At 39.6% G+C, this 25789-nt stretch overlaps 1 protein-coding gene across 2 annotated transcripts in view; it reads right to left on the bottom strand.

Annotated features, from left to right (window-relative positions):
• The window catches only part of cdc42bpb (CDC42 binding protein kinase beta (DMPK-like)), a 210350-nt gene that overhangs the window by 118694 nt on the left and 65867 nt on the right, over positions 1-25789 (bottom strand). For both annotated transcript variants that reach the window (XM_060829247.1, XM_060829248.1), the window contains exon 2: positions 22327-22418. In XM_060829247.1, the coding sequence (XP_060685230.1) occupies positions 22327-22418 (92 nt within the window). The remainder of the gene's footprint in view (positions 1-22326; positions 22419-25789) is intronic.

Below are 25789 nucleotides of genomic sequence, written 5' to 3'. Positions count from 1 at the left end.
CACTTTCCTATCCGCCCTAATAACCTTCAATTCTCTGATCTATGAAAAATCTAACTCAATTGGCCTTGAACTGATTTAAAGAACCAGCTTCTACTACAAACTAGGAATACACATACATACACAACCTTATGAAGGAAAAATAACCTGTCATTATTCAATTATAATCCACCACTAAGGGCAGCATGGTGACTCAATGGTTTGTACTGCTACCTCACAGCCCTAGGAACCCAGGTTCAATTTGTCCTTTGGGCGACATTGTGGAGTTTGCACATTCTCCCCTTGTCTGCATGGGTGTCCTCTGGGTTCTTCTGTTTTCTCCCAGTCACAAAGATGTGGGAATTAGGTGGATTGGCCATGCAAAATTGTCCATACTGTCCAGAGATGTGTAGGCTAGGTGGATTAGGCATGGGAAATGCAGGGTTATGAGGAAAGGGTAGGGGTGTGAGGGTGGGTCAATGTGGACTTGATGGGCCAATTGGTCTGCTTCCACATTATAGGGATTCTATGATTCTAAGGGGCAACCTCATATTCTTAAACTATATCCCTTACATTTAGTCTCCCCACAACAAGAAAAGTCCATCTGACATGCAGCTTATCCAGTCACCCCGCATCCCTCCCCCACTAAACATTTTACATGTTTCAATAAGGTCACCCACCATTCTTCTAAATTACATGCGTAAGTGCCCAGAAAGTTAGATGCATGCTTAACTCTTCATAATCTATAATGAATTACAAATTAATTTATGAATTAATTGAATCTTTACTCCAAAAATCTGTTTCTTAAAGAGCATTGTATATGCATATGTTGGTACAATGACTTGCATAAAAACATGGACATTATGGATACAGCTTCTGAAAGCTGCACTGCTGATTATATGAGTTTGCACCTCAGAGGTAGAGAACTACAACAGACCATAGGTACAAGAGAACTACACTGCTATTGTGTTAAACAATACATACATAGAGGACCTCAAGGGCAGATTCTTTACAGCAATTTCCGCAAAGGAAGCACATGGATCTTAAAAACCATTTAATCAACCTGTGACTCAATCAGCGGTCAGTCAAACCAATACTATCCCAAAATTCATTTGGTGAACAGGAAGGAACAACCAAGCACTTTCAGACACTCAATTCCCTCTTTTGTTGACAGCAGCTGGCCAGATTTAGGAAGCCAGTCTGATAGAAAAAACTTTGTGCCCAAAGGAAGTGTGTGTCTAGGGGTGTTCCTTTTGTAAACAGAAACAGTGAACTGCCTGAATTGTTTAAGAACGTAACCTCAAAAAGAACAACTGTACACTTCAATGTGCTTCTGCCAAAGCCAAATATGTACACAGCTGACACTTACTAGTTACTCATCATTCACTGATATCAACTTAGACCCATACATGGTCACACCTTGTTAGTTTCACAAGACATAGAACAGCTTAATGTTCACTTCAATTTCCTCAATTACATGATTCTATCTTGAGTAAGTGTTTCATAAGTTGGTGAGTAGAGTTTACCCTGAAGTTTGTCTAAAGTGGTAAAGGACTTTATGCAATATCTTCTATGGCTTTAGTATTACCCAAAAGGCTCAATTGAAAAGATAGTCACTCTTGTCATGTGGGCAAATACAACACCCAGTTTGTGCACAGCAATGTCCTTCAAGCTGACATTAGATAAACAACCAATTAATCCATTTTAATGAGATGGTCAAGGAGAAAACGCTCAGGCTCTCTTGTGGTACAGTGGTAGTGCCCCTACTCTGGACCGGGAATCCTGGGTTCAAGTCTCACCTACACCATAACATTAAACTATTCTATGTCTTATCTAACTAATGAGATGTGACCATGTACAGAACAAAGTTGATATCAGTGAATAATGGAGAAAGGGTGAACAGCAGAGGCTGGAGAGTCAGAGTCAATAAATTGGAAAAAGTACAGCAGGTCAGGCAGCATCACAGGAGCAGGAGTGTTGACATTTTGTGCAGGACCCTTCATTAGGACTGGCAGGTGATGTTATTGAGACAAAAAAAAAACTGCAGATGCTGAATCCAAGGTAGATAAGCAGGAGGCTGGGAGTACACAGCAAGCCAGGCAGCATTGAAACATGGAGAAGTGAACATTTCGGATTTAACCCTTCTTCAAGACTGGAGCTGGGTGTAAGGGGAGCCACAGATAAAGGGAGTGGGAGCGGGGTGGTGAGGCACCCAACGTTCCACAACAATGCATTAGCATATAAACAGTAATTACTGCTCCTGGAATTCGAGGATATCGACTCCAAGAACTCAAACGTTGAGTTCTGCATTCTGTAGGCTGCCCAAGCGAAGGATGAGGTGTTGTTCCTCCATTTTGCAGTTAGATTTGTTGTGGCAATGGAGGCGGCCAAGGGTAATCTTATTAAAACATGCAATATTCTTAGGGGATGAACAGATTGATGAGAGAGAAAACAAAACATTTGGTCAGAACAGGTTCAAAGTCCCTTGCTCCTTCTTGATAAATAAAATGGCAGTTTTTACATCATTCTGAACAGGCATGATGTGGAGATGCTGGTGTTGGATTGGGGTATACAAAGTTAAAAATCACAACACCAGGTTATAGTCCAACAGGTTTAATTGGAAGCACACTAGTACACTAACTATCATGGTATTCAAACAGATGAAAGACTCAACAGACAATCAAGATATTTTTCAATGTAGAATTTCAGTTACACCACACTCTAAATTTTTGCTATAAATTCTGTGTCTTAGGATTCAGTCCTCCACTATCACCTGATGGAGCGTCGCTCCGAAAGCTAGTGTGCTTCCAACTAAATCTGTTGGACTATAACCTGGTGTTGTATGATTCCGAACGGGCAGATATCCTCTTGTATCATCTTTCTGTAAACTGCATCCTCTGCCAGTGTATACACGCCCTCAAGCAAGACATGACTTGATGTGACTAGCCTATAGAATTAAAAAGAGCAAATACTCCCAAAGTTCCACAACAATGCATTAGCATATAAACAGTAATTACTGCTCCTGGAATTCGAGGATATCGACTCCAACATCTAAACTAACAAAGAGCAGCTCTTACAGCCACAATTTTTTTTCCGTCCTCCATTTTAGATTACCCAGAATCCATCTCGTTAGTTAGACAAGACATAGAAAAATTTAGTGTTCTGGAGCAAGTGAGACTTGAACCCAGGCTTCCCTGTCCAGAGTAGGGGCATTACCACTGTACCTCAAAAGGGCCTAAATGTTTTCTTTTGATCATCTAACTAAAATGGAAAATTGGTCATTTACCTAATGTCAATTTGAAGGACATTGTGTACAAACTGGGTGTTATGTTTGCCTACATGACAAGAGTGACTGGGCAAGAGTCCATGGAGTATAGGAGTTAGGAGGTCATGTTACAGCCATACAGGACATTGGTTTGGACACTTCTAGAATATTGCGTGAAATTCTTGTGTCCTTCTTATCGGAAGGATATTGTGAAACTTGAAATGGCTCAGAAAAGGATTTACAAGGATGTTGCCATGGTTGGAGGATTTGAACTATAGGGAGAGGATGAAAAAGCTGGGGCTGTTTTCCCTGGAGTGTCAGAAGCTGATGAGTGACCTTATAGAAGTTTATAAAATCATGAAGGCATGGATAGGATTAATAGACAAGGTCTTTTCCCTAGGGTGTGGGAGCCCAGAACTAGAGGGTATAGGTTTACGGTAACAGGGGAAAGATTTAAAAGAGACTGAAGAAGCAATTTTTTCACACAGGGGATGGTGTGTTTATGGAACGAGCTGCCAGAGGAAGAGGTGGAGGCTGGTACAATTACAGCATTTAAAAGACATCTGGAGGGATATATGAGCAGGAATGGTTTAGAGGGATATGAGCCAAGTGCTGGCAAGTGGGACAGGATTAGGTTAGGATATCTGGTTGGCATGGATGAGTTGGACTGAAGGGTCTGTTTCCGTGCTGTACATCTATGATTCTATGACTCTAATAAACATGCATAACCAAACAGATGTGCTTCAGAAATTTCTTAAATAAAAACATTATTTCCATTTGAAATTTCTCTGTATATACAAACAATAAGTTTTTTTTCACAAAAGCCTCAAGATGTATTATCTAATCATCACTATTTCAATACTGAAATTGGTCCAAATCTCAAACAGAAATGCACATATATGCCTTTGCACCCTCAGGAGATCCCAAAGCATTTTTCAATAGATAAATGAGTCTTGAAGGCAATCACTGCCTGTAAGCAAAAAGGCACATGTTTTGCATATAACAAGATCCCACAAATAGCAAATGAATAAATGGACCAAAAGTAGTTGTTTGGTAATATGTTACTTAAGTATTGAAGAAACGGGTACATTTCTTGGAGCTTTTCATCGTGCACTCAAAGGGATAATGCGTAAGAATACCAATTCAAGGGGGAAAAACAACATTTAGCATGCATGAGCGTATTTATTTTGGCTTGGTAGAAGCATCCTCTTTGTGGCAAAAATAATGGTGTAACAGTGTGAACAGCTAGCTTTATCCATCACTCAACGTTTTGAGTGAATGTACCCTTACTCTGAAGGTAAACTTGGCAACTTTCAGGACCAAAAGTGTCTGCCTTACAGCTTTCTGTAAGTTTGCTTAATACAGTGAGAAATTATTTAAGGGTCACTATTACTCTGCAGGATGGTTTTGACGCACCTTATTTCAGCATCAAGTTTACGCTGAGATGAGAGATATTAGGGACTGGGTTGTAACTTATGGAGGGCATAGTAAGCTGGACCTGGTGCTGGATAGGATCTGAGAATACTCCAGAGTGTTCAGTTGAATAGTATGGCATTAATCTTTTTCTTGTCCCCAACAGTACCCAAATTAAACTAACTTCAAACTTGACTTACAAGATACATTTTTAGATCACACCGTTGATTCACAATGCTAATGGAATTAGCTGAAGGTGTTAAAGTTTTCATTCTGGAACTAAGCTGCTTTTAGTCTCTGGAATAATTCTGGCTATCCTTTCAACCTTCACAATGAATATTTTTGCCTTACATGTACCACATTGCTCCTGTCAATTTCCAAACGTGTCTCTCAAGTTAGCTTGCCAGGTTTGAAGCAAATAGACAATCTAAAAGACCCACTGTACAAGGCAAGGATAATCAGAAGCAGGAGGGACCAGCATCATAAAACTAGCTTTAATTAAAAGGTGGCATCACTAAAACAGTATTAAGTTTGCATCAGCTTGAATGTATAGCCTCCTTTCTCTGATCTCCCCTCCCCTCTCCAGACTCGTCGTGCTTCAGAACAATGCGTGACAGCTCTGAATTAATCATCATTGGGTTATTGACATGATTTCCATTACAAAATTCCAGGATCCTGAACCACAAATCTTCCTTTGAATTTGTAATAGCAATAGTACTTAGGCAACATTTCTCACTGTGCTGGTGTAAACCACAAAACGCATTTCAGGAAACCACATTTGGTCGCCATTTCCCTTCACTGAAAATATCCTCTTCCTGACAGCATCCTGTAAGCATTCTCACCCTCTACAGTGAATAATAATCTATTTAGCCTAAGTTCTGTAACTAACACTAAAGATTTAGACATTTAAAAGGATATAAATAAAACATTATTACATTTAGAAAGTTTTCTAGTACATACCATTTGAACACAACAGTAATGAGTTTCTAAAAAAATGAAGTAATTATACAATCTGATTTCCAATGCATCGAGAATTGGGTCAAATAGATCAGCATTACTGTTCTTCCAAATTTCCACGATAATTAACCCATGAAAGCAGCTTTAGATCAATTATTTTGTAAACAGTACATTGTTTGCACAATATTTCAAAAACGAAAGTGTAGCTTTACATTAATTGCTTAAATGATAGCGAATATCATTATCCTCAATGTTAAGTTGTCATCACTTTAATTAAGAATCAAATGAAATTCTTAAAGCAAAACGTAAAAATGTTTCAAATGGAAATTTGAGGAAAACGTATGTTAATAATATGATCCAAATGTTTGGATGCAATAGTGCTAAGGCACGGGTTCAAACATTCACCTATCTTTTTCTCTCTCAAACATATTTCATACATTGTCCAAGTTAAACATTTCATAAAGCTACTGTTTGTGTGAATTTGGATTTTCAAGTGGAGGCACCTGTAAAGATCAACATTTTTTAAAAATGTTCAGAACAATGAACTAAAAACAAATTTCAAGAAAGCACATGATTTAACAATTCTCTATCAGATACCAGGGAGGTTACATGCTGGATGTTCACAATGCTAAGTCTTATGAGCAACACAGAAACAGATGATCAGAGACCAGAATCTGGTTTCAGTTCAGAAGAGCAATTTCATATTAAAAAGGCCAGTTAGTTTGCTGAAAATCTCCAGTGTTTTTAGTAAGTAGAAATCTCCACATGAGAATTAAATGTCAGTCCAGGTTGTTTGGATGGAAAATATATCTCTAGACCTTCAAAACTGGAATGAGTCTGTTCAGTCAGAATTCTTAAGATAGGAGTGATTTTCCACGGAGACTGTATAGTATAAATATTTTAAACTAGGTGCTTGCAAAAGGGTTCTATTGTTGTTTAGCTTTGAATGTTGAGAACTCTTAAATTTACATATACAGAGTGTTCTTTTTGTGGAAAAAACTTGAATTCTTTTGTTAAAGAGAACACTGGCAGCCTTGTGTGATTATGTTCAGCAACCAAAGTGCAAAAATTACACTTACCTGTCAAACCAGGTTTCATTCCAGGATCTAACTTGTTCAATACTTCCATCAGCTGGGGTCATAACATTTTCTAATGTCTTAATTCTTCTCGCCTAATCCCATCTTCTATAACCTACAACTTAACCAAAAGTCCTTCCTGCAATAAGATCTCTTTTATATCATTTCCTGTCCCCCTTAACCATATTGATTGCATGATCCAAACAGATACAGGATGAAACACACACTTTCAGTCCAACTAGCCCACACCAACCATGTTCCCAAACTAAACTAGTCGCACTTGCCTGCGTTTGGTTCACATCCCCCCCAACCTTTTTCATGTACTTATCCAAATGTCTGTTAAATATTGTAACTATATCTGCATTTACCACTTCCTCTGGTAGTTCATTCCACACATGAACCACTCTCAAAATATGCCCCTAGTTTTGAACTCTTCTAGTCTAGGGAAAAGATCCTTGGTACTCACCTTATCTATGCTTCTCAATTATTTTTTAAACCATTATAAGATTACCCCTCAACCTCCTATGCTCCAGTGAAAAAAGTCCAAGTCTAGCCAGCCTATTATTATAATTCAAATTATCCATTCCTGGCAATACCCTGGTAAATCTCTTCTCAACTCTCCAATTTGATAATATCCTTTCTATAGAAGAGCAACCAGAATTTCATGCAGTATACGAGAACAGGCCTCACCAAGGTCCTTTACAACATCAACATGACATCCCAATAATTACACTATGGCTTTGTATCCATCCATCACATTTCTGCCACCTTTTCTAGTGTTATTACATAAACACTATCCCTCCAACGCAGAAACAGTCCAATTGGTGTAACAGGTCCATATGTTCGACGCAAGTTTCCTGTTAACTCTTCATCAAAATCGATCAGCATATCCCACTTCTTCATCATGTGCTTTTCTAGTGTCTCCTCACTGCATCTGTACTGATCATCTGAACCAGTACTTATGATAGCAAATTCTTGATCAACAAGTGTTTTTCTGAATTTCAGTGAATTTGTTAAATTTATGATCAGGGGTCAGAGAACCATTGTTCCTATTTCTATAGGATGACATAATTGGCCTCATTCTGGTCACCTGTCAAATCTCTTATTGACAAAGTCCATGCCTGTCCATGTAGCATTCTAGCAAATTTTTTTTTGCACCTTCTCCAGTGCCTCAAATTTCCCCCGATTGCAGAGAAATAATTGTGCAAGTCACCACATCATTAACGAGATGCTGGGCTGAACAGTCTGCTGTGGATTTGCTCAAAATGGGATCTTAACTTGCCACCTCCATGGCTCCACTTACTCCAATCTGGGAGCAATTAGAGGAAAGGTTAGGGGGTAAGGGGATGATTCTGAAGGCCTCGCCCTTGCTACCTTTAGTCCCCTAGCACCACACCCTACACTCTCGAGAGGCAAAACATTCTTGCTGCTGCATGGCCTGGAAAGTATGGCTTAGACCAAAAAGCTTGACGAAGCTCACCAATCAGTTCCTAACATGCTGATTAACTTTCTTGGTTGTGGGTCTGGCATGCAAGTTAACAGTTAACATGCCAGCCACCACACAGCCTGAAAAAGGGAATATCTCTGACAGTGGAAGAGATGAGTGAGCAGAAACAACCATTGGCGTAAGGTATTTTTAAAGCACTTCAAAAAAGGTTGCAGAGACTCAATGTGTACTGGATGTTTTTGAACTTGAAATTTTTCAATCTTTTGCACCGGTGTGGCAGACATACAACAAACTGTGTTGTAAACATTAGTGCAATCTGATTGAAACTCTAAGCCAAAGTGCTTAACAAGTTTCCCTCCCTTGAAAGAATTCAAGGAATTTTTTGCTCAAGGGCAATTTGGATGGGGAATAAATGATGGCTTTGCCAGCAACTGTGACATTCCAATAATGGTTTTAAAAGATTTAAAACAACTCAATGTAAAAATGCCTAAAATTAAATAATGGTAAAAATCCTATCAACTTTGTAAAAACATAATTCTTGTCTATAAAAAACTAATTCTAGTCTGGAAATCTTTAATGATGTCAGAAAAAAAGACAATATTAATCTCAAAGTTGTTTCTTTTTATCTCAAACCTGCTTCCACATCCATTACAAAATGGTGGCCTCCCTCAGTTCACATTTGATGAAGAGAGTCACAGATACAGAGATGTGCAGCATGGAAACAGACCCTTGGGTCCAACGCGTCCATGCCGATCAGATATCCCAACTCAATGTAGTCCCACCTGCCAGCTCCCGACCCATATCCTTCCAAAGCCTTCCTATTCATATACCCATCCAAATGCCTCTTAAAAATGTTGCAATTGCACTAGCCTGCACCATTTTTGCTGGCAGCTCATTCCACACACGCACCACCCTTGCGGGAAAAAGTTGCCCCTTAGATCACTTTTATATCTCTCCCCTCTCACCCTAAATCTATGCATTCTAGTTCTGGACTCCCCAACCCCAGGGAAAAGACCTTCTCTGTTTACCCCATCCATGTCCCTCATGATTTTATAAACCTCTATAAGGTCACCCCTCAGCCTCAGACGCTCCAGGGAAAAGAGTTCTACCTATTCAACTTCTCCCTATAGCTCAAATCCTCCAACCCTGGCAACATCTTTGTAAATCTTTCCTGAATTCTTTCAAATTTCACAACATCCTTCCGATAGGAAGGAGACCAGAACTGCATGCAATATTCCAACAGTGGCCTAACCAATGTCCTGTACAGCTGCAACATGACTTCCCAACTCCTGTACTCAATACTCTGACCAACAAAAGGAAAGTATACCAAACACCTTCTTCACTATCCTTTCTACCTGCGCCTCCACTTTCAAGGAGCTATGAACCTGCACTCCAAGGTCTCTTTGTTCAGCATCACTCCCTAGGACCTTATCATTAAGTGTACAAGTCCTGCTAGGATTTGCTCTCCCAAAATGCAGCACCTCGCATTTATCTAAATTAACCTCCATCTGCCACTTCTCAGCCATTTGACTCATCTGATCAAGATCCCATTGTAATCCGAGGCAACCTTCTTTGCTATCCACTACACCTCCAATTTTGGTGTCATCTGCAAACTTACAAACTATACCTCTTATGCTCACATCCAAATTATTTTTACAAATAACGAAAAGTAGTGGACCCAGCATCGATCCTAGTGGCACTCCACTGATCACAGGCCTCCAGTCTGAAAAACAACCCTCCACTACCACCCTCTGTCCTCTACCTTTGAGCCAGTTCTGTATCCAACTGGCTAGCTCTCCCTGCGTTCCATGAGACCTAACCTTGCTAACCAGTCTCCAATGGGGAACCTTGTCAAACAGATCATGTCAAACAGATTATGTCTGCCACTCTGCCTTCATCAATCTTCTTAGTTACCTCTTCAAAAAAAAATCAAGTTTGTGAGACATGATTTGTCGACTATCCCTAATCATTCCTTGTCTTTTCAAATACATATACATCCTGTCCCACAGGATTCCCTTCAACAACATGCCCACAACCGACGTCAGGCTGACTGGTCTTTAGTTCTCTGGCTTAAGCTTAACACCTTTCTTAAATAGTGGCACGACTTTAGCCAACCTCCAGTTTTCCCGACCTCACCTGTGACTATCAATGGTGCAAATACCTCAGCAAGAGGCCCAGCAATCACTTTCCTAGCTTCTTACAAAGTTCTAGGGTACATCTGATCAGGTCCTGGGGATTTATCCACTTTTATCATTTCAAGACATCCAGCACTTCCTCCTCCATAATTTGTACATTTTTCAAGATGTCACTATTTCCCTACGTTCTAGATCTTCCATGTTTTGGATGTAAGTTTACTTGCTGAGCTGGGAGGTTCGTTTCCAGACGTTCCGTCACCGTAGTAGGTAATATCATCAGTGAGCCTCCGAATGAAGCTGTGGTGGTGTAGCCCACTTTCTATTTATAGTTTGAGGTTCCTTGGGTTGGTGATGTCATTTCCTGTGGTGACATCATTTATGGTGATGTCATTTCATGTTCATGAACAGTAAACTACATCATAGAAAATGACATTTCTTAAACATGCACGCAGGAAGTACAGTTGTTTGCGGGTGGAACTCTCGCGGATGGCATTCCTTTCCCACCTTCGGGCAAGTTGTAGCGTGTTACGCCCATAGGTTTTTGCAGGTTTGTAGCTCAGGGTGTAGGTTTGCTCACTGAACTGTAGGTTTGATATCCAGACGTTTCATTATCTGGCTAGGTACCATCATCAGCATATACAGAAAACCAACAAATCCTGACCAAATATTTAACTACACCAGCAACTATCCCAACACACAAACAAAGCTGTATCAAAACACTATTCTAACGAGCCACCACACACTGCAGCACAGACGAACTTCGGAAAACAGAGGAGAACCACCTATACAATGTATTCAAGAAGAACGGATACTCAAAAAATACAGTACACAGATTCCTCAAGAACAAACCACGACAAGCAGACCAAACACAGCCAGAAACCCTAACCACCTTACCATACATCAAAGAAGTTTCAGAAATAACAGCCAGACTACCAAGACCCCTCAGAATCCTAGTAGCACACAAACCCACCAATACTCTCAAACAAAAACTAACAAACTTAAAAGACCCAGTACAACCCATGGACAGAACCAACGTCATCTCCAAAATTCCATGCAAGGGCTGGCACAAACACTACGTAGGACAAACAGGAAGAAAGTTAGCCACCAGGATACGAACACCAGCTAGCCACAAAAAGACACGACCCTCTCTCCCTCGTAGCCCTGCATACAGATGAAAAAAACCACCATTTCGACAGGGACAACACATCTATCCTGGGACAGGCTAAGCAAGACATGCTAGAGAATTCCTAGAGGCCTGGCACTCCAACCACAACACCATAAACAAACACATAGATCTAGATGCCATCTATCAACCCCTCAGAAAATGAACAGGAAATGACATCACCACAAACCCCAGGAACCCCATCCAGGAGAAAGATATAAATAGAAAGCAGGAGACAACAGCTTTGCTTCATCTGGAGGTCGCCACTGATGATGTTACATCTGGATATCAAACCTACAGCTCAGCGAGCAAACCTGCACCCTAAATGTTACCTAGCATGGTGACAAAAACTTCTCAGCTCTGTGAGCAAACCTATATCCAGAACCTCAAACTGAGTTACAAATCTTAAAACTCGCAATCTTCCATGTTCTTTTCCATCGTAAACATTGATACAAAATACTCATTTAGTACCTTCCCCATCTCCTGCAGCATGATACAAAGGCTACCTTGCTGATCTTTGAGGGGCCCTATTGTCTCCCTAGTTACCCCTTTTGTTCTTAATGTATTTGCAAAAACCCTTTGGATTCTCTTTCACTATTTGTCAAAGCTATCTCACGTCCCCTTTTTGACCTCTGTATTTCCCTCTTAAGTATACTCCTACTGCCTTTATACTCTAAGGATTCAGTTGTTCAAGGAGAATTACTAAGTACCTGGCATTAAATAATAAATCTACAAAACAATCTTGAGGTTTAAATAATTTTATGAAGTCAAATTTCTATTATATGATTCATTCAAGATATGAACTCCTTGATTATCTTACAAATAGCAGTCTTACAAATCAATGGCAAGATTCTATTTGGTTGCATCTGACTGCATTATTAGATCATAAGGAGTAGACAAAGGAACAATATACAATTTAATCAAAATCTTTAAAAATTGAATGCAAATTTCAGATGTAACTAGAAATTCAATACAATGTTTTCAAATATGCACATTCCACCAGGCAAAAAGGGTATTGGAATCAAATAAGACAATTCAAATTATAGAATAAATTAGACAAAATGTGAAAGTGAATTAATAAATCGAAAGTTACTGCAGTCGAATGTAAAATACTGCATGTGGATTAAAAAAAAGTCACACAATCTAATGGTGTTGAAAAGCTAAGGGTTAAGTAAAGAGACATAGGAATCTGAGTAAACCTTATGCTAAACATGACCAACATAACAATATTAATACAAAAAAAAACTGCATTCAGCCTTGGTTGCTGGGTAACAAGAAAGACATCGCAGAGAACAGCTACAAGCAGATCCTTAGTGTCTGTTTGAATAATGTTTGTATAATGAAGAAACTTGAGAAGAAACGTGGACTTGTAAGACAAGCAAAGTAGTATCAGTGGGGTGAAAATGAAAAAAATAAATAACATAAATTAGAACAGGAAAATAAGGATTAAAAGCTAATTTTAGGGCCAAGTAACTTAGGGAGCTAGCTTATAGATAAAAACAGCAAGACGAAAGCCATAATAATTTCAGAAACAATTAGATGCTACAAGGGCTGGACTTTTGGGTCTGTTTGGAATTATCTTCCTCATCAGTAATTATCTAGCGATTATTTAACTACTGAACAGTAACTGTTCCAATATGGTAAATACCATAAACACACCCTTGTCAAAGGCAAATTCAGCAAAATAGACCATCGCGCATGCAATTCTAGCAGCAGAAAGAGAAATCCCTGCTTTTAACTGTTATGGAGAGAGAGGAAAAAAACAACAGCTTTGATATCCACTTTCAAAACCCCAGCAGGAACTGGTACTGAAAGCTGAAACTAAAAAAAAAAAATCAACAAATCCTAGTTTTGTGGGAGCTTGACCCCATCAATTCAGGCTGGTTCTGTTATTCCAACTTTGGGAAAAAAAAAACCCAAGGACTCACAAGCTGTTTATCTTATTGGCTTTGAGGCTGACTGCACGCCACCTCTATCAACCTTTCCTCAAAAAAAGACAAGATACACCTCTTAAAGCGATAGTATCATAACAGCAGTGCCCAGTACTGAATCAGTGCTTTACAAAGATCCATCACAATATCTTTGCTTTTGTACTTTATCCCTCTTTTAAATAAACTCCAGATGTAGAAGTGCAATGAGCTAGATTCAAAAGTTACAATCTTCTTCCTTATCAAAAAATTAAAATCATTATATAAAAATGACATTTACCAATGAGCACATACTGAACTACTTTAAATGGATTAGTTTTTGTTGTAAAAATGAGAAGGATAAACTAATTGTTCATCTGCTTAAATAACCACTTTCTTAAACTAACTCTTATTCCACCCCCCCCCCCCAGTTGTACTGTATTACTGGGTCAGGAACAGTGCCACCCAGACTGTATTCAGCATTTCAGGTCAGGGCCTGGAATTCTTGCCCATTTACCTACATGTTTGAAAGGTCATGGTAAGATTGGATCCACTATAACCCCTGCAGCCCCTAACCCAATGCAGTAGTGAGTCACACAGCTCTTCCAGCATATCTCAAACAAACGAAATCTGCACATCCGTTTGCTGTCACTTACTCACATTCAACATACAAAGTCTTCACCACACCCATTTATATTTTAGAAAAGAAACACATTTGTATGTTCTCTTTTAAAGATTCATTCCATTCTTTTTCTTCTGCCGTCTCTCCATCCACAATTTGTTTTCCTTTAGACTTCCTTATTTAATGCTTTCTTTCTTTTCACTTCTTCATTCTTCCCTTTTGCTTCATCTTTCCTAATTGGCTTATTTTCCTCTCAGTTTAAACATCATTCCCTTTTCAATTCTGAATTCTATTAAATATTGTATTACATCCTCAAATATAGTTATCCTATTAGTTGCTCTGCTACTTCCTTTCGCAACTTACCACTGACCAACTAAAAGCTTCTGCCAAATAAAACCAAGGCAAAGTCCTCATTTAATATCAATATACTTTTGTTTATTTTTAACTCAAATCAGCTGCAATTTTCTTCATAACGAACTCTCTTTTCAGTGATATAATAAAATCCATTAGTACTTGTTTACCTGGCAGTCATTTGTCATAACTAATTCCGATTCTTTTTAATCTTTGTCTGTTTTCTATACTTTTCTTAACCTGTAGAATTAGCTTTAGAATTTTTATTTTAATTTCTCGTTGGTCCAAGAGTGCCCACTTTTGTTCGTCGCTTTATTTGTGGTGATAGTGGGCTGATTTCGTACCTTCTTCTGTTTAATTTTTTAAACTAATATTTGTCCACTGTTTCATCGAGATTTCTTTCCAATTTATCTGGGCTTCCATGTAATTTAAAGTGGCTGTTCCCAGTCTCCACCTTTAATTACTTCCTTTACTTATCTAGTTTCTGTACTTAGTTTTGCAACAGTGAAATCAAGATGCTCCCATCTCCATATGCCACCTGCTTGGCCCACCCCTAATTCCTAAACTAGATCCAACATAAATCCCTCTCTTTCAATTGGAGCATTCATTTAGAACGCAGTCCTGGGCACATTACAGAAATCCAATTCCTTCTGTGGAAGTTTCATTACACTTAACCTAGTTAATCTCTAAATAACTGCAGTCACTATATAAATGCCATATCATTGAGTCTTTTTTAAATTCAGAATGTACCGTTGGAAAGGCTAACATTTGTTGCCCATTTCTAATTGTGCTCGAGGTGGTGATGTGTACTGCCTTTGTAAATGTCTGTAGCCTGTGGGGTGTAGGTACATTATGTTGGTGAGTTAGTTCCAAAGTTTTGACACAGCACTGAAGGAAGGGTGATATAGTTCCAAGGTAAAAACAATGACTGCAGATGCTGGAAACCAGATTCTGGATTAGTGGTGCTGGAAGAGCACAGCAGTTCAGGCAGCATCCGAGGAGCAGTACAATCGACGTTTCAGGCAAAAGCCCTTCATCAGGAATAAAGAGCCTGAAGCGTGAAGAGATAAGCTAGAGGAGGGTGGGTTTGGGGAGAAAGTAGCATGGAGTACAATGGGTGAGTGGAGGAGGGGATGAAGGTGATAGGTCGGGAGGTGGGTGGGGAGGAGAGGGGCTGGAGTGGATAGGTGGAAAAGAAGATAGGCAGGTAGGACAAGTCAAGTGACAGTGCTGAGCTAGAAGTTTGGAACTGGGGTGCGGTGGGGGATGGGAAATGAGGAAACTGTTGAAGTCTACATTGATGCCCTGGGGTTGAAGTGTTCTGAGGCGAAAGATGAGGCGTTCTTCCTCCAGGCGTCTGGTGGTGAGGGAGCGGTGGTGAAGGAGGCCCAGGACCTCCATGTCATCGGCAGAGTGGGAGGGGGAGTTGAAATGTTGGGCCACAAGGTGGTGTGGTTGATTGGTGAGGGTGTCCTTCTGGGAGCAGATACAACGGAGGCGGAGGAATTGGGAATAAGGGATGGCATTTTTGCAGGAGGTAGGGTGGGAAGAGGTGTAACCCAAGAGGACCAGTTCCACTGATCACACCAGATGGCCTCCTTCTTTAGAGACTGCAATTTCCCTTCCCACGTGGTTAAAGATGCCCTCCAACACATCTCGTCCACATCCTGCACCTCCGCCCTCAGACCCCACCCCTCCAACTGTAACAAGGACAGAACACTCCTGGTGCTCACCTTCCACCCTATCAACCTTCGCATAAACCAAATCATCAGACATTTCCGCCACTTTCAAACAGACCCCACCACCAGGGATATATTTCCCTCCCCACCCTTTTCCACCTTCCGCAAAGACCGCTCCCTCCGTGACTACCTGGTCAGGTCCACACCCACCTATAACCCACCCTCCCATCCTGGCACTTACCCCTGCCACCGCAGGAACTGCAAAACCTGTGCCCACACTTCCTCCTTCACCTCCATCCAAGGCCCTAAAGGAGCCTTCCACATCCAAAAGTTTTACCTGCACATCCACCAATATAATTTATTGTAGCCGTTGCTTCCGATGCGGTCTCCTCTACATTGGTGAGACTGGACGCCTCCTAGCAGAGTGCTTTAGGGAACATCTCCGGGACACCCTCACCAATCAACCACACTGCCCTGTGCCCAACATTTCAACTCCCCCTCCCACTCTGCCGAAGACATAAAGGTCCTGGGCTTCCTTCGCCGCTCCCTCACCACCAAGTGCCTGGAGGAAGAACGCCTCATCTTCCGCCTCGTAACACTTCAACCCAGGGCATCAATGTGGACTTCACCAGTTTCCTCATTTGCCCTTCCCCCACCTCACCCCAGTTCCAAGCTTCCAGCTCAGCACTGTCACCTTGACTTGTCCTACCTGCCAATCTTCTTTTCCACCTATCCACTCCACCCTCCCCCCCCCCCCAACCTATCACCTTCATCCCCTCCCCCACTCACCTATTGTACTCCATGCTACTTTCTCCACATCCCCACCCCCTCCTCTCACTTATCTCTCCACCCTTCAGGCTCTCTGCCTGTATTCCTGATGAAGGGCTTTTGCCTGAAACGTCAATTTTACTGCTCCTCGGATGCTGCCTGAACTGCTGTGCTCTTCCAGCACTACTGATATAGTTCCAAGTCAGCATGGTGTACAACCTGCAGGGGAACATGCAAGTATTTTCTACATGCTCTTGCATGCCTTGCCTTTCTCAATAGTACAGGTCAGGAATTTCATTGGTGCTATCGAAAGAAGCTGGATGAGATGCTACAGAGAATCTTATAGATGGCACACACTGCTACGATGGTGTGCCTGTAGTGGAGGGACTTAACGTTTAAGGTGGTGAATGACATGCCATGACTATTGCTCCTTAAGGTGTGCAGCTGATCTGAGAGTCCGCATGTGCCAATTGACAGGTAATGTTTCATCAATACATTCACTTCTGGTTTTTCCATGTGCTGCCATGCTTGGACCTCAAGTGGTCACACAGCAGCTGGCGAAATTAAATTCAAACACAGGTCATGGCCATGATTTATTTCTGGATGGTACTGAATTTCTAGAGCAAAGCAAGTGAATAGAATTCCACCACATTCGTGATTTCAACAAGTACATAAAAAGGAAAAGAATACCTAAAATAGACATCGTCCCTGTAGAAGATGAGACTACACAACGAACATTGAGAAACAAGGATACGGCACAGGCTTTGAATATACATTTTGTATGTCTTCATATTGGAAGATACAAGGCATTCCAAGAATGGCAAGATAAAAGATTGAAATAAGCCTGATAAATAGAGAAAGAGCGCTTGGAAAACTGATAGGATTAAAAGCTGAAAAGTTCCTGGACCCAAAACCCCGAATGCTGTGGTCAGGAAAGAAACAGCTGTATTCCTCATGGCATGCAAGGAGAGTGGGATGCATTGGTTGTAACTTTGCAAAGTTCCCTAGATTCTGGAAAAGCTCCACCTTATTGGAAGATCCCACAGATGTAACACCTCCATTCAAGATAGGAAGGAGGCAGAATGCAGGAAATTATAGACCAATTAGCTTGACATCTGTCATTGGGAAAATGGTAGAATCTATTATGACGAAGCCAGCGTCAACAAGATTATGAGAAAGAGAAATTGTTTTTAAAATGCTTATTAGAGTGCTCTAAGGATGTAACAAATAGTGCAATTAAACAAGTCTTAGTATATATATTTGGATTTCCAAAGGAAATTGATACGGTGCCATATAAAAAGTACTGCACAAGAATTCACATTCAATGTGTCGAGTGCGATACATCTTCATGGGTAGAAGACAGACTAACAAAGAATCAAGATAAATGGATCATTGGCAGATTGACAACTGTAAAGAATGGAGTGTGAAGGAGATCATGATGGGACCACAAATATTTATGATTTATATTAATTTGATTTTTATTAACTTGAATGAAAGAACTGACTGCATTGCAGTCAAGTTTGTGATAATACAAAGATAGGTGGAAAGCAGGGCTGTGACAAAGGATACAAATAGGCTGCAAAGGAATACAGGTAGATTAAGTGAGTGGTCAAAAACTTAGCAGATGGAATATAATTTGAGAAAAAAGTGAGATTGTCCATTTTAGCAGAAAGGTTTGAACAGCAAAGTATTATTAAAATGGAGACTACAAAATGCAACAGTACAGAGGGATGAATGTTCTTGTACATGAATCACATACAGGTATAAAAAGTATGTAAGGCAACTAGAACATGACAAGAGGGTTGGAGTATAAAAATAGGAGAATCTTGCTGCTCCTGTACAGTACATTCCTGAAAACACACCTCAAGGACAGAACAGAGTTTTGGTCTGCTTATATATGGAGGGATATACTTAAAATAATTCAGAGACAATTTACTAGGCTGATTCAAGGATGAAGGAGATTACTGGAGTTTAGAAGAATGAGGGGTGATTGCACTGAAATATTTAATTCAGAGGCAGTTTGACAGGGTAGATGCTTAAAGGATGTTTCTCCTTATGGGAGAATCTAGAATTGGGGGCACAGTTACAAAATAAGGGGTGTCCCACTTAACACAGAGTGGAGGAGCTGCCGGAGGGTTGTCAGACCTTGAAATTCTCTTTGACACAGTGGAGAATGAGCCATTGAATATATTCAATGCTGATTAGCACTGATCACAGCCTTCCTGTGTACAGAAATCGGTCCTCCTCACTGTTGAGCATGAAAGAAGAAACGCCAAGGCAGTGATGTCACAGAATGCATCTAGACGAGGGGATTTTAATGTCCATCATATGGCTTTGTAACACCACTACTGGCAGAGTTGGTCAATCCCTAAAACATATAGCTGCTAGACAGGTGGTGAGGAAACAATCTACTTGATCTCACCCTCACCACTCTACCTATTGATCATGCACCTGTCTATGAGAGTGTCGGTATGTATAAACAAACACAGTTATCACGGAGACAAAATCCAGTCTGAGGATATACTCCATATTGTTGAGCCATTAAGCCATGCTGCATTGCATAAACTTGAACAAATTAGCCAATCTGAGGGGTGCTGGACGTCAAGAACAGCAATAAAATTGTATTCAATCATAGTATGCAACTTCATGATTTGGTATATCCTCTATCGTACCATCAGGCCAGAGAATCAAGCTTCAAAAGAAAATGAAGGCAGGCATGCTAGAAACAGCACTGGGCATACCTAAAAGTGAGGAAGAGCTACAACAGAAGACTATGTGTATGCCAAAAGTATCATGTAACAGACAGGACTAAGCAGTTCCAAAAACAGTAGTTCCGATCCAAGACCTGCAGTCCTACCTAGCACATCAAGTGCGATGGTGGATAATGGAACCAAAAGGAGGATTCATCTCCACAAACAGCCCTATCCTCAACAATACAGGAATCCAGCATGTTATGAAAAACAAAAAATAAATTGCAAGAGAAACTCAACAGTTCTGGCAGCATCCATTACAGAGAAAGCAGAATCAATGTTGCCGATCCAGTGACCTTTCATCAGAATATGCAACAGGCATTGATCTTTAAAGAAAAATGAAAAGTGGATGATCCATTTCAGCCTTCACCTAAAGTCCTCAGCACCCCAGATGAGCAGTATTCAACCAAATCAGGTCACTCCCTATAATGTCATGAAATGGCCAAAGGCACTGGATACAAAGGCTATGGCCTATTTCAACAGCCCAGCAACAGCATTGAAAGACACATACTCCAAAACCAGCCGTGCACCTAATCAAGCTGTTCTAGTCCAGCTAGCATCTGCCTGGCAACGTACAAAATTGCTTAGATGCATCCTGTCTACAAGAAGCAGGATGAGTCCAACCTTGCCAATTACAGTCCTCTCCATTCTTGATCATCTTTAAAAGGTTAAAAGGGGTATAGTTACAAGAATATTGTTCCATCAGTAAACAAGATTGCACTATTCAGTTTAGAAAGAATGTTAGTTTGGTACATCAATCAACGTTTTTTTCTGTATACATTTTTATACAAGCAATTTCAGATTATCAAAGCAATTTGATTTAAACAATATCTGGTGTTCAATATATTTTACACCCTTAAAATATTAAATGTATTTTAAAAATCTCTAATTAGAATTTTAGATGAAGAATGGTGGATGATTTCAACTTCAAGAACTTCAACATTCTTCTAGATTGCACTTGTACCTCCAAGTGAATAGTATGAAGATATGCATTTTGAACATTTTCAAATATAGATACAGTATTTATATGGCACTCTAGGGGTAAACTATTCTGGTCCTTGAGCCCACTCTGCCATCCAATAAAATCATGACTAATCTACGGCCTAACTCCATGTGCTTGCCTGCCCCATATCTCTTGATACCCTTGCTTAATAAAAAATAACTGCAGTTTGAAGTAGCATGTTCCAAATCACCACTACTCCTTGTGGGTAGAAGTGCTTTCTATCAAGCCCTGAATGGCCTGGCTTGAATTCTTAGACTATATCCCCTCTTTTCAAATCTTCAGATTTCACGATCTATCCTTTTTAGTTCTGAAATGGATAACATCACGCTTGGTTATATTAAAATCCATCTGCCACAGCTTTACCCATTCACCTAATTTATCAATATCCTGCTGTAATTTTATACTGGGTGAATCATGAAAATGAAATACTTTTAAACAACTGCTTAGTATTATGAACTAGCGTGTAACTGAAGCAACTGGTTTTACCGTGAGACATTTTGTATAGTGACTGCTTCCAGTCAAATTTGATTGAGTCCCAATGCGATAGCAACAGAATTTACCACACACCAGTACTATTGCATTAACACACTATTACTTTAAACCCTTTAACTGTTTGTTAATAAATAGATATTAATTTCATTTTTTTTCTTAAATGCACACTGATAGGCTAACATTTTTTCATGTATCCTGCCCAGTTACTTCATGTCCAGCACACAAAAAACAACTATCGCACAAAAGAGTAAAAGTCAATGGATTTTAAAAAAAAATGTTAAGGGATATCGGCTTCGCTGCCCTGGCCAACATTTACTGCTCATTCTAACTGCCATTTAAAATGTGGTGGAGATTGCGTTTTGAACTGCTGCACTCAGTGTGGTCTAGGCATATATTAGCAAGTGAAATCCATTATACTGTTCACTGTAATGACATAGTATTATATTCCAGTGAAATAGTCGATCTGTCCCTTGTCATAACAATGCCTATTAAGGCAGTGTCTAACAAATTGTGGAATGCAACCCTGTTGATTGTCAGACAAGCTTTTAGTCCTCCACCTCTTTTCAGGAAATAGAAATGACATTAGAGGAAGCAGAACTGGCTTAAGTTCAGCAAAGAAATGGTTCTTGTCCAATTTCACAACAAATAAACAAGAAGTGAAAGTTTTACTAAGAAAGACCAATCGTCCAGCTGGCTGCATGATTTTATTAAATTTTAAATGTCAAAGTTTCAAGAACCTTTCTGACTTTGACAATTATAACAGTAAAATAAACTTGAAAATCTATCCATTTCTTGTTAGGCAAAACTAAGTTTACATGATTAAATACAGATGTCAATGTTATAAATGCAGTTATTTTTGAAATCAATGAATGTTGGGCATTAGAAAGTCACATATATTGGTCACTATGGGGGCAATAGTAGGGCACATGTGGGGTGATTATGCAGGGAGACAGTTTACGTAAACTTCTTCAAACCCACAATTTGGCCACAGAGTATTGCCATCAAGTAGCTACTGCAGATTAATAAAACATCTGAGAACTGGTGTTGAGTTTGCTGCTAAAGAGTGATCACGTATAAAAATGAAAGATTCAATATTCAAATCACTATAGAGAACATATTTTGATGATAAAAATTCCTGACCTGTATAAAATATTTGACTGAAATAGTAAGGTTGCAATTCGTTTATACACAATTACCAAATGTTTTACTTTTGGTGACATAAGTTATGACATATCACAGCTTTAAAGAAGGTGCCTTGTAAAGCTTACTGGAATTTCAAGAAACACTTCACTGTTGGAAGACGTTATTTGTTTGACTGCTCACCTCACCAAATGCTCCTCTGCCAATGACTTTCAACATTTCAAAGTCATCTCGGCGTAGCCTCAGCTCCTTTACAGTCGAGGTAAATGGTTTTGCTGTAAAGTTCAAAAATGATTGAATTAGAAAGGTTATATGCATTTCAAACTTGTTTGAGAATATCTCTTGTCGTGAAAATTTTGACAATTCAGATTCATGAAATTATTACAGCACAGGAAGCCTCCATTCGACCCATCGTATCTGTGCTGATTCTTTGAATAAGCATGACACAGTGTGTACTCACTGTAAATTTGCACATTGATCCTCCTTAAATAACCACCTAATTTCTTCTAGAATGCCTTGATTAAACCTGCTTCCACTACATTCAAGGAGAAAGTGAGGACTGCAGATTCCTGAAGGGCTCATGCCCAAAACGCGATTCTCCTGCTCCTTGGATGCTGCCTGACCTGCTGCGCTTTTCCAGCTCCACTACATTCAAACAGTGCATTGCAGCCATTAACTGTTCACTCTGAAAAAGTTTTTCCTCATGTCACTTGTTTCTTTTTAATTACTTTAAATTTATGTTCTCTCACTATCCTAAGTAAAAACATCTTCTCCATATCGTGTGTCCACACCCCTCTCGATTTTGAACACTTCTATCAAAGCTCTTCTCAGGCTTCCCATCTAAGGAAAACAGCTTCACCTTCTCTAATCTAGCTTCATAGCTGAAGTTCCTCAGCTGTGGAACCAATCTTTTAAATTTCTCCGGCATTCTCCAATGCTTTCACATTCTTCCTAAAATGCGACACCCAGAATTGTATACAGTTATCCAGCTGAATGCGAACTACTGTCTTATACAAGTTCAATATAACCTCCACGCTCTTGTAGTCTAGAGTCCTAGTTATAAAGCTTTAGTAGATATTTTTAATAACCTGGAGAAAGCGAGGACTGCATGTGCTGGAGATCAGAGTCGATCGTGTGATGCTGGAAAAGCACAGCAGGTTAGGCAGCATCAGAGGAGCAGGAGAATCGACATTTCGGGCACAAGCCCTTCATCAGGAATGAATGATTTTTTTAGTAACTTGTTCAGACATGTTACAATCACACCACTAGAGCAAATTTTCTTGACCTACTTGCATATAAAACCTGGAACTCCTGCTCCAGTATTCTGTTTCAATTTGCACTTTACTTTGCATTGTTTCCCCATATTCTTCCTGCCAAAATATATCACTGCATTAAAGATCATCTGCTACCTAACCACCCACTCACTAACTTGTCCATGCCCTTTCAAAGTTCTACACTAACCTCCACAATTCATGTTAGCGAATTTACATATCACATGCAATTTTTGAAATGGTACCCGGTACACCAAAGCCATGATGAATAATATATGTCAAATGAAAAATGTTCAAAACTTATTTGCTGCAAAACAAAACATTTAAAATATTTTAAATATTTATAGGTCAGAAGATTTAAGATTATAGGTTATTTGCAGTTTATCCGCCATGCAACTTTTATCCACACATCTAGTTTTTTTGCTGTGGAGAGAACTCATGATCCCTTGAATAAAGGCTCACAAACTTTAAAATAAATGAAGAGCTATTCAAAAATCTCTTCAAAACTAATCCGCTCATAAAACAACCAATAAAAGAAAGCACCATCACATTCACCATTATGCAAACAACCCTGCTAAAGTGCCATACATCAGTAGAATTCACCATTCATAATGATACTCCATTGCAAACTTTATAGACAATCCTTCCAGAGATCAAAAATACTAGTGTCTATAGTGTTGCATCTCAAAGTTTCAGCAAACAGACTTTAATTTAAAGCAGGCAACTTTTTCATCCAATTTAAAGGTTCAACAGAGGTCTGAACTTTACATCAATGTAAAAATGTACAAGGTCCAGTCACAAATGTATACCTTAATCTTAATACTGTTGAATTCAAAAGCATGTTCTACCGTCAGGATAAAAGTACTCAAATACCTCGACACTTGCACAAGTACTATCAACTTATTCATCACTTACCTTTTCTGAACAAAGTTTGATCACAAGTAAATGTTTCTCATGCAGTGACTAGTCAGACAGGTACCTATTTATGAGATTTGAAGTTGGTAAGACCTTATTAACTTACCTGTCAAAAGTAATTCGACTCCAGACTAGACATGTCCCATGGCTTACAACTCCTATAAGATACAATCCAAGTGGCCTAACAAAAAAGGTCCCCAGAGTTAATGGTGAGAGGGTGTTGTCTACAACGTCCACTCACAACAGGTTAGGCAAGGGCAAGAATCTTGTCCATGGACTTGTTACGAGCACCTTTATCCCAGGGTAGAAATCACAATCAGTATCATTCATTATTTTTAAATATCCAGTGCCTCCATCCAGACAAACGACAACCAGTTCTATAACTAAAAGAAAGAATGCCAAATTCTGGAAATGCTTCGTAATATTTAAAATACAACATTTATGATTGGACGAAGATGTCAATAGATATATAAGCGTAAGAAAAAGGAGAAGACAACCATTTGGTTCCTCAAGCCTATTTCACTATGAAAATTGACTACAGCTGATCAGTTTGCGTTTCACAATCCCCTCTGTCCCCAATAATTTTGGAGCATGTTAGACAAGAGAATCAGTTTAACCTTTAAAGACTTAATGACCTACACCTCCATCAACGGTACAGTTCCAAAGTCACACAACCCTCATCTCCATCAAAACAGGCAATCCCTAATTTAGAAATAGTGCCCAAGCCCCTGTACTGGACTTACCTGCAAGAGAAAAAATCATTTGCACATATACCTTGTCAAGATCTTTCAAGAGCTTAAACACTACTGTCAGATCACTCCTCCCCCACCTAAACTCCAGTGCAAACAAGGCCAGCATGTCCAACACACCTTTATAACCAAATAACTACAATAACAAGACAACTGACCTAAATTAAACTGGAGAAATATTCCAAATCCAATTTTGTAACAGATAATCTATTAAGATAAAATACTGATCATAAATTCTTTTCAATGAAAATAGTAAATGAAACATGAGTTTGTGGTTAAAATTCTTCCAAATATACCTAAGAGTATCAGCAGGACTGACCACTTTATAGTCATCATGAATGCAAAGTTCCAGTTTCCCACTGACATTTCTATCATGTGTGCAAAATGGACTTTGCATTCAAACAGATTAAACAACTCAAAACTAGGCATCCATAACGTGCTGCAGGCCTTCAGCAGCAGCAAAAATTATATTCGAGAAACTCCTCAATCAGCAAAAAAGTGATGAAAGTGGTTGCCAACATGATGTCAAGTGGCATTTGTTAAGGTCCAACCTGCTCACTCATGCTCAGTTTCAGTATCAGCACGGCCACTCAGCTCTTGCTCCAGCCATTACAGAGCTGTTGCAGCCTAGGTCCTAACGTGAACAAAAGAGCTAAACTCCAGAAATGATGTGATAGTGACTGCATTAAGGCAGTTACATCAATGACCTTC

The sequence above is a fragment of the Hemiscyllium ocellatum genome, chromosome 8 (assembly GCF_020745735.1).
Source record: "Hemiscyllium ocellatum isolate sHemOce1 chromosome 8, sHemOce1.pat.X.cur, whole genome shotgun sequence".
NCBI lineage: Eukaryota > Metazoa > Chordata > Chondrichthyes > Orectolobiformes > Hemiscylliidae > Hemiscyllium > Hemiscyllium ocellatum.
This window is presented reverse-complemented; position numbering and strand designations above follow the sequence as displayed.